At 34.9% G+C, this 10947-nt stretch overlaps 1 protein-coding gene across 2 annotated transcripts in view; it reads left to right on the forward strand.

Annotated features, from left to right (window-relative positions):
* The first annotated feature begins 3721 nt into the window (after nt 1-3721).
* The window catches only part of cap2 (cyclase associated actin cytoskeleton regulatory protein 2), a 38353-nt gene continuing 31127 nt past the window's right edge, over nt 3722-10947 (forward strand). The window contains exons 1-2 of one of the 2 annotated variants that reach the window (XM_081376088.1): nt 3722-3898; nt 10722-10858. In XM_081376088.1, coding sequence (XP_081232214.1) covers nt 10732-10858 — 127 coding nt within the window. In that variant the 5' untranslated portion in view covers nt 3722-3898; nt 10722-10731. The remainder of the gene's footprint in view (nt 3899-10721; nt 10859-10947) is intronic. The other variant, XM_081376089.1, reaches the window with a different exon arrangement.

Raw genomic sequence — 10947 nt, forward strand, 5'->3', positions numbered from 1 at the left:
CGCTTTGTTCATTGCACGAGCTTGATTTTATTTCCCACTGTTTCCGTTCTTGCATGCCAATGGATACCTGAATGGTGTGCTCATGGTTGGAGATTGCTATATATTGTGTAACTTGCACAAGTTTTATGTCATTGCTGCATCGTTGAGGGGTGAATCGCAAAATATTTCAGTGGTTTAAAGTGCTGGTGTTTTGTTTCTTACGGTCTTTGTTTGGACAGGCGCTAGCTTTACTACTGCAGTCACACCGCAAGCTTTCTGTTTCTCGTGGATGAAGGTGTCGTGAAGAAGAAGCAGATATTCTCAGCAAGCCAACCGTATAAACACACAGGCCGTCATTCTCCTCGCCACACACCGAGATGCTTATTTATGACCTTGTTTATGCTGGTTTGTGAGGTGACAGATTTAGCTGGCCTCAACTCTGCCTGTCCAAACATTGCTTAATAATTGAGGAATATTACAGGTTCAGAACCAGTTAAACTGATGGACAGCGTTTGTGTTTATTAGCACAAAAATGATTTCGAAATCACCTTGTTTTCTTTTAAAAAGGCATGACATTTAGCTCAAGTGAGGCACTTTTGTTTTTAAGTGAAAAGTTAAGCGTATAAATATATAATAGCACTTATATTATTTATTTAGTTAAAACTGACAGCATTTGTACTGTTGATTACCACAAAAAATAAATATTTACCCTTTGTTTTGAATTTTAAAAAATGTTACGGTGAGGCATTTGCAATGAGGTGAAGTTTAAAATTGTACACTTATTCTTTGTTAAAGGGGTGTGTGATTATGATTTGACTTTTTTAACTTTAGTTAGTGTGTAATGTTGCTGTTTGAGCATAAACAACATCTGCAAAGTTACAACGCTCAAAGTTCAAAGCAAAGGGAGATATTTGCTTTTAAAGAAATCGCTTTTTAAGGACTACAACAAACGGCTGGTAGAGACTACACCACATTCCTCCCAGGTTAGTGACATCACCAACCCTAAAATTTACATAAACCCGCCCCCGGGAATGCGATTTATAGATTATCATGACAGAATATGCTAATCAATGACTAGAAGATAACTACACATCAGCTACATACATTCACCAACTAACCATTCAGAAATGTCCTGTTGCTTCTACATGTTGTCTCTTCTTCTTGAGTCTCTCCATCATTGTCTGACTCCGGTTTGAACATAAAAGGCTGAAAGTGTTTGAAATGTTCAGTGCATGTGTGTGTGTGGTAAAAGGACACGAGCTCTTGAAGCTCCGCCCCCTGTGCCGGGAGCAGCAGCTCATTTGCATTTAAAGGAACACACACAAAACGGTGTGTTTTTGCTCACCCTCAAAAAGTGACGACTTTAACATGCTATATAAAAATATCTGTGGGGTATTTTGAGCTAAAACTTCACACACACACTCTGGGGACATCAGAGACTGATTTTACATCTTGTGAAAAGGGCATTATACCACCCCTTTAAAACTCATGTATTATTTGAGCTGTAGATATTTAAATCATAATTTTTTTCACAGTTTTTTTATGTTTTCATGTTCACACAAAAAAGCATGCAAACTTTCCAACTGATTACGTCACATTAAAAAAGTGATTTAACATTCAAATTAACTTCCATTGTAATTGTCTCATCATAACCTCGAGAATGTGCTGATCAACATGACACTGTTGATTTAGACGACTAAGAATATTTTTTGAAGATAGTTCAGTTTAATAAATTAGTTGTTTTGCCCCATAATTCAATGAATGTTTTAACAAGAGTGTTGGATAAACACACTTGACTAAGTGTTGGTGACTGTTGGATAATGAATGTGTTTGTGTATCCCGTCGCCAGAATAGCTAAATATATTTCAACATGACTCCTCAGGTGATGGCGTAAGCAATTTTGTGTATGTATGTTGTTTGTGAACTTCACACTGGATCTAGATTGAGCAATGTTTTATCCAAATCGCTGTGTCATGGATCTGAGATCCACCATGTTGACCTAGTTGAACCAGTCTTCTAATGTTCGTGAGTGAGCACTTTGGGTAATGACCATAAACCGGGCCTAAATTCTGATCCAGCCTGTAACTCAAGCCTACATTTACACATAACCCTCACAACACATGTGTATCTTTAGTTAAAACCCACCCGACGCAGCACCTGTGGACGCCGTTTGGCTTATTGGAGATCAGTGAATTATTCAGGGGTTTTCTTATCAATAAGAAATGCCGAAGGGCCACATCTGTGCGCTTGGTGTTTCTGGAGGATCTATTTCTGCCCGGCGTGTAACCTGACGCTGTTTCAGGAGTGAAACTTTCCACCACACCATCACCAGGGATGCTTGTCTAACAGGGGCCGTGATAACGGAGGTTCCCGGGAAGAGAACGCCACCGGGAACACATCCCGAATGAGAGCGCTGATACCAGCGGACAGGAACATCACTGATAATCTAATCTGTCACGGTGTCAGACGTGCACTGGGGTTTAGAGTTGCTCGAGAGGTCATGGAAATGAAATAAAGTGATTAGAAATGTAATAATGCTATGCTATGACTGTGGGTGTTTTTATTGTATGGGGTTTGTTTATTTTTAATTGTTGTTCTATATTAGTGCCACGGTATTATTTGACAAATTGGAATGTCTGAGATGATAAAAAGGAGAAATCTTTTTAAAATCTAGTTCTTACAAATCTTTGTAATCTTTGTATTCACATTGGCTTCTGACATTTTTTAAATAACTATTATTATTGATTAATTATATTTTTTAAATAGATATGTTATATTAACAAGGTATTATTATATTATTAGTGCTGTAAAATCAATAATCGTGATAAATTAGTCACATCTAACATAAAAGTATGTGTATGTATATATATATGTATATATACTGTAGTATATATACACATAAATACATACATATACACACACACATACAGTATAGGCTATATTTACAAACTTTTATGTTAAATGCAATTTATCGTGTTTAATCGATTTGACATCAGTGATAATATAATAATATAACTAATAATCAAATCGATTAATCACGAGCAATCACATCTTACATAAAAGTTTGTAAATATATATGTGTGTGTGTGTGTGTGTGTGTACTGTATATATATATATATATATATATATATATATATATATACACACACACACACACACACACATATTTCTTATTTATTAAGTCAAGTAAAACATACTAAAATATTTTCCTTTTCTTTGCACCTTGAAATTTGCAAGCATAACAGATCATATTGTAAACTAGTTATAAAATTCAAAACTTGAAAATGATAAGAGGGTTTTCTTTTATGGTTTATGGTTTTCTTGTCACATGACAATAAAATGGCTTCGCATGATGATTTAGCAGGTTTATCATTATTCACTATGTTAATAATATATTGATAATTCAATATATTTAAAAATGATTACACTGTAAAAAGTGTTCAGTTCACTTGAAAAATAAGTAAACCCATTGCCTTAAAATTAAGCAAATAAACGCAATGCTTAATTGAAAAAAATAAGTTATGTGAACTTGACAATTCCACACAACATGATTTCCACATTAGGTTTATTTACTTAATAATTTTAAGGCAACGGTTTTCCTCAATTTTTTTAAGTTAACTTAAAAATCACTTTTTGCTTAAAATAACTCAACGGTTAATCCAAACTACTTATACACTTATATTGTTGGCCAGCGGTCGTGCTTCGAGAGCTCCTCATCTCACTGCTCTCTCGAGGCATCTCTGATTCATCATTCCCAAATATGGAAGTCCCGGAAGCGGCTGCCGGGCTCACTTGATTGACAGCCGGGAGCGCGCCGGGGACGCCAGGACCAGAGACTTGCACAGCCGATCCACATCTCGCTTTTTCTAAAGAAAACGTGACAGTAGAACCCGGATACCTTGTCAGAGGTAATAAATCGGTAAGAATGTCTCTGTCTCTGTCACATTTTCATTCTAGGTCGTTAGTGGGACGTTCGGGTCGCGCGGGTGGGAGGTTCTCACGGGAACGTGCGTGTTTTTGTTTGGAGGCACGCGCATTCGGTGGCAGGAATTTGGTTTGAACGAGCTGTATTTTCTGGTTTCAGTGGTGTGTGTGTGTGTGTGTGTGTGTGTGTGTGTGTCAGGGTGTCTTATCTTCTCACTAATTGCAGGATCTGTCAGTTGTCATATCAGTGTGTGCAGGCTGTGGGACAGAGATGAGATGACCAGACTGGCTCTTTACTTTCGCTCTGTTACACAAGCTACTTTTAAAGAAGTGATGCTTTCAAAGTACCCAGTACACAAGTAATTGTTCTTATGTACTGTATGGAATGTCATAAATCAATAGGCTGTAGGCCTGTATATTAGCTATAGCTAAATTGTTTTCATTTTTTAATAGTATGTATGTATGTATGTATGTAGGCCTATATATGTATATTATATATTAGTGCTTTCACTAATAATTCATTATTCATTTAATTCATAAAAAAAATCTGAAATTAAGCACGATTAATCACTATTTTTATATTGTAATAATATCCAAATTAGAAACAACATAAAGACAATCATTTTAATGCATCTTTTTATGAATTTTAGCCATTATAGGCATTCAGCATTACAGTATAATTAAAACTTTCAATTTTAACATTTATTAGCCTAGGCTTTAAAAAATATATTAACTTTTAATTTAAGTGATTTTTTAAAGAATCTTCACATAAACCCATTATACAAAATGCCATTTACCATGCGCTTCTATATATCAGAGTTCAGTTCTTTCTGGCCCAGTCAGACCAGTTCAGATTTTTACTTGCATTGAAAATGCACAAAAAGTTATTGTTTTCACTATTTTTGACCCATGTAACCTTGTAAACAGTGCATGTTTTAAGATTTTTAGGAAGGTGTAACACAGAAATTGAATAAAGTTATTGTCACAGTCTTCACTGCATAAATTACACATTAAATATAGATTGATCCTTATTAAAGCTACAAAAGTTACTCAGTTGAGAGCAGCGAGTGAGTGAACTTCTCTTTTTCTTTTTGTTCTTTGATTATCCGACAGACAGAAGCAGGTTTATTAGGCTGCTGTCACTTTAAGACCTGCCGGATCTGACCAGCATCCTATTTTCCTATGAACTCTTTACGTTCATTTACGACTTCACTTAACTAATTTAAGACCGTGCTTGTGGTTTAAAAGCACTTGCATAAATAAGATCATATATTGAAACACTAGCCAAAGGATAAAGGGAAAACTATGGAAGCTTGTTTCTGCCACAGAATAAAACATTTTAAAAGATAATTGCAACTTTTTATCTCACAATTGCGAGTTAACATCACGCAATTCTGACTTTATAACACGCAATTGCGAGATATAAAATCAGAATTGCATGATATAAAGTCGCAATTGCGTGTTATAAAGTCAGAATTGTGAGATATAAACTATTCTGAGGTAAAAAAAAAAAGTTTGTCTTTTTCCCCCTTAGAATTGGACTTTATATCTCACAATTCTGAGAAAAGATGTCAGAATTGCGAGATATAAAGTCGTAATTGCGAGAAAAGTCAGAATTCTGACTTTATAAGACGCAATTGCGACTTTATTTCACGCAATTCTGACTTTATAACACGCAATTGCGACTTTAAACTATATCATGCAATTCTGACTTTATATCTGCCAATTGCGGATTATAAAGTCAGAATTGTGAGATATAAAGTCAGAATTGCGAGATATAACGTCAGAATTGCGTGATATAAAGTCGTAATTGCGAGAAAAGTCAGAATTCTGACTTTATAAGACGCAATTGCGACTTTATTTCACGCAATTCTGACTTTATAACATGCAATTGCAACTTTAAACTATATCATGCAATTCTGACTTTATATCTCCCAATTGCATATTATAAAGTCAGAATTGCGAGATATAAAGTCAGAATTGCGAGATATAAAGTCAGAATTGTGTGATATAAAGTCGTAATTGCGAGAAAAGTCAGAATTCTGACTTTATAAAAGCAATTGCGACTTTAAATCATGCAATTCTGACTTTATATCTCCCAGTTGCGTATTATAAAGTCGTAATTGCGAGAAAAGTCAGAATTCTGACTTTATATCTCGCAATTCTGACTTTATATCTCGCAATTCTGACTTTATAACACATAATTTCAACTTTATTTCATGCAATTCTGACTTTATATCTCGCAGTTCTGAGAAATAAAGTCAAACTTGCGAGATGTAAACTCGCAATTGTGAGATGAAAAGTCGCAATTATCTTTTAAAATGTTTTATTCTGTGGCGGAAACAGAATCCATAGAAAACAGATGCTGCGTTAATTGAGTTAAATTGAAAGAAATGAATGGTGTTTTGCAGCACATGCTCCAGTGTCCTCCTGTATCCGGGTGAAGCATTGCTCTGCATTTAGAGTCTTTCAGAAATAGATAACTGCATCACTCCTGAAATATTGCTTCAGCACAGATCATGTTGTGCAGATTGTTATACTTTTAATGGCGGACAGACTAGCCACACATATATAGGCCAGCAAACGTGTTTCGTTTGACAACTTGCACTTACTCTATACCACATGTTTTGAGAAATGTGGCTTTTGCTTAGTAATGTGCACTGTAAGACTTTTATTGAGATTTTAACTGTATAAATGCTTCAGTAGAAACCTGTTAATTACAGTAAGTTCCCTTTATACATAAGGAGACTGTAATAGATCTAACCTTGCATTTCATGTAATTTTATAGTAAGATACTTTTTTTTTTAGGTAAAAAATCACATTCAATGTATAGCCTAACTAACAGTGAAAAGCCGTAAACTGGCATTCCCAGAATTCCCTGCGTGACACTTCACATTTAATGGTAATTCAGATAATGTGGCCAATGGTGATGTCCGGCCTAGGAATTTTGAAAGCATATTGCATAATTGTGCTTGTTTTATTTTTACTATAATAATAACAACGCAGTAAGACATGCCAAATTGTGCCGACATCATTTTTTGTTGATGCAGGCTGTCATACAAAGAAATTATGAATGCATGGAAAAACAAGAGAGAGCCAGCAAAATATTAATAACTTTTCGTTGTTCTATGCATATTTTAATGCATAATAAAATAAGACCTGTAGCTGTAGTTTCCCTTTTTCCCCAAAATAATTTAGTCGGATAAATACCTTAACCAAGTTTAGTGTTTTGTTCATCCCTCATATTTAAATTTTTAAAAAATATAACATATTTTCTTCATATTTTGATGGTTTAATCGAGTCATTAAACACAAACATCCCCTCAGATGTCACTTTTGGCCACTACTGTATGTTTCTTCTTAGTTTTTTGTTATTAATTACATACATTAGGGATTTATGTCTCATGTCTTATATACATCTTATGTTGTTAAATGAATGTTTATTGCATTATTTTAGTGTCATAGTGTCTTTCTCTTTTCCATCTTTGTTATTGTGATGGTTGTCATCAGTAAATGCGTGACCTTGCTAACTCAGCAGAAAAGGGTTTACTGGATTTACCGGTTTAAAAACTACGGTTATAATTGTAAAAGTTTGTTCTGTGTACATTTTACTGTATTTTTAACAGGATGATTCTGGCCTCCACAGCTGACGACAGGATTATATCACCTGTGCTTCAGCTGGAGGTTTGATGCTGTGTGTGTCTCGTCGTCACACGCTCAGGCTTATTCTGCTCTCTGAGGCCCAGGTCAGGCATTTGGCAGGGCCTAGAGAATTCTCTAGAGAGATAACAAGATGACGTGAGCATTTCCACACGGGGTCACTATTAATTACTGCTGACGGGTGTCAGAGAGAGAGAGAGAGAGTGGCTCTTTTAGTGGCTACATGTTAAATGCAGCAAATACGGCTCTTTTGTTGCTGTGATGTTCAGGTGAATGAATCCTGGATCTTCAGTGCTGCTGTTGTAGGATTGTGTGACGGTGCTCAGGCTGTTTGCGGGATTCTGATCTTTTGTGTTTGATTTACATTGAATCAGTCTTTCCTTTCCACTTCCCTCTTTTTATTAATACTTTCTAAACTGAATCTGAATTACTGTTCAAATGTTTGCACGTAACATATTCCATGTTATAGATTCTCATTCGCTTTTTTAAAATGCATTCATAACGCATTCTTCAATAAATCAGAAAGAATAGTATTGAGCGTAGGAGTATAGTGATAGACTCTTTTTCTTCTCAGAATTGCAAGACATAAACTTGGAATTTTGAGAATTCTTTTGCAATGACCTTTTTATTTAGTATTCTGTGGTGGAAACCGGGTTCAGTGCATATTGCATAGTTGTGCTAGGAGCCGATTGGTTTTATATGTTATAATGCAATAAAACTGAGAATATTTTCAAACCAAATTGTGGCAAATCATTTTGTCTAAAACATTTTGTTCAGTGCTTTGTTTTTTCACACATTTTCTTTTAATATTTAAAAAATATGAAATAATTTCCTCATATTTTGATGGCTTATTTCTAATTTGTAGGTTCATAAAAAAAAAAAAAATATATATATATATATATATATAATCTATATTATATTATATATATTTAAATATATATATATATATATATATATATATATATATATATATATATAAAAAATCTTTTCCTTATTCCTTAAATTTTCCTTAATTCCTTACATTTTTTCCTTAAATGTAATTTTTAAAAATACATTTATTTTTCCTTAAATTCCTTAAATGTTTTCCTTAAAAAATCCTTAATCCATCTTAATTTTAATTTCTGATCTTCAAAGTACTTAAAAAGTGTTAAATTATATATATATATTTTATTTATTTTTTAATAGTATTTTTTAACACTTTTTAAGTACTTTAAAGATCAGAAATTAAAATTAAGATGGATTAAAGATTTTTATCAAATATATTTATATTTAAAAAAAATTAAACACTTTAAAGATCAGAAATTAAAATTAAGTGGATTAAGGACTTTGTAAGGAAAACTTTCACAACATTCACAACAACTTTCACAAAACAAATTTTCACAGCATACTCCAGAATGACTAACATAAAAGTGTCAAAGACAGAACAGAGTCAGTATTTGCTAATCAGCAGTTCAGATGAGGTCATTTATTGACACATCTCAACATATCAGCAATATTTTATGTTTTGTACTGTATTCTGAGATATTTTGGAAAGGTTTTAATATGGTGGAGATGTTATGTAATGAAATACTTGGTGAACTGCTCATTTGGCCTCCTCTTGACGCTGTCGTAACCCATCGACTGTTGTGTTCCTGTAAGCAGATGAGCACTGAGGTGTGGTCGTGTGGAGAGCTGCCAGTGAACCCGCCACGCCTTCATACAGTGTGTGTGTGTGTGTGTGTGCGCACTAGATTTCCAGAAATAGTATCTAAAACTCTTATTTTATATCAATACTAGTGTAATACTAATACTAGGACAGTTCCTATATAACTCCCCGGAGCGAAACCCCCTATTGATAACAATGACTATTTTAAGTAATATGAATTATATTACTTAAAAGTCAGCATGAAATGGAAGTTGCACTAGTCTTTTCTTCTCTATTGTGATTTATATATATGAGTGAAACACTTCTGGAACAAGATCAAATGTAAGGGGCGGGGCATGATTTTGTCTGTAGGGAATTGATTGGATGGTTGTGGTTTGCTATTGGCTGATCTCATGTGAGTGACAGGTTGCTCCGCCCTCATCATCAGAGAAGAGGAAGGGGAAGTTATTCTGATTCAAGATTATGAATTTATAAAAATAATGATGTACATCATGGATAAATCATTAAGAATAAATACTGCAATATTGATTTGATTTCATGGTGAAGTAATACAGAAATGTTATTCACATTGCCAACTCCAGGCTCATTCTTGCAACATTTTTGCACAAGACCTCCAAGAAAGTTAATAAATCTTCCCTCGAAATTATTGTTGTCATGTTTCTGTGGGATACGTGCTGTAGTTTGACCGTTACAGGGAGCAGGGAGTGTTTTATTGAACTGACTGGTACTCCGGTCACGAAGTCCCAACAAATCAAAGCGCTTTCACAGGCCGTAACGCTGGGTTATTTATTTATTTATTTTTTGCCATAACAAACAGGATGTCTGGAATTTTAATTGTTGAGCTCTTCCACAATTATAACACTAAGACAAATAATAAATAATAATAATAATAAATAAATACATACATAGATACATACTGTATATAACCCAAGCATTACAAAGAATGAAATACTGATGCATAAATACCAGAAGAGTTAAGAGCATGAACCATCCTACAATAAGTGCTGTTCAAGAAACGTTTTAATTGATCTAATTGAAGTTAGAGGAGTTAAAGGAACACGGCGACTCCAGTCCACACACACCCTTCTCATGTCCGTGCGTGCCGTAACTCTGTCTGACGCACCCACCGCTAGCCTAGCTTAGCACAAAGACTGGAGGTAAATGGCTCCAGCTAGCATACTGCTCCCAATAAGTGCAAAATAACGCCAACATTTTACTATTTACATGTTGTGATTTGTATAGTCACAGAGTGCTCAAATAACAAGGTCACATGAGACACAGCCGTCTTCTACCCGTATACATACTGGGAACTATATTCTCAGAAGGCGAAGCACTGCTACTTATTGCTATGAAGGCAAAAGTCTCTCGCCGCCACTGATGTTGCAAGTGCACAAGTTAGTTTTGCATCTAGTATATCGCGAAAAGAGTAAGTTCTCAAAAGTTCTCAAATTCACATCTGCATGCTCTTGAGTTTTGCTACTCTTTAACCTTCGTGGTTTACTGTGTTTCTGCAGGAACACTGTTATGGAAGCGCTGGTCGAGCGTCTGGAGAAAGCAGTGGTTCGTCTGGAGGCGGTGGCTGGTAAACTACAGTTCGGGCCAGGGGGCGTGGCCAACGGTGACATCAACAGCAGTCACATGATCAACGGAGGTACCACAAGTACAGCAGTGCTGAATTATTTTAATATATTAATAGTTTTTGGCATGTCTGGTAAATATGTGGCTGGTAAACTACAGTTC

Source organism: Scardinius erythrophthalmus (genome assembly GCF_964197995.2).
Source record: "Scardinius erythrophthalmus genome assembly, chromosome: 10".
NCBI classification, from domain to species: domain Eukaryota; kingdom Metazoa; phylum Chordata; class Actinopteri; order Cypriniformes; family Leuciscidae; genus Scardinius; species Scardinius erythrophthalmus.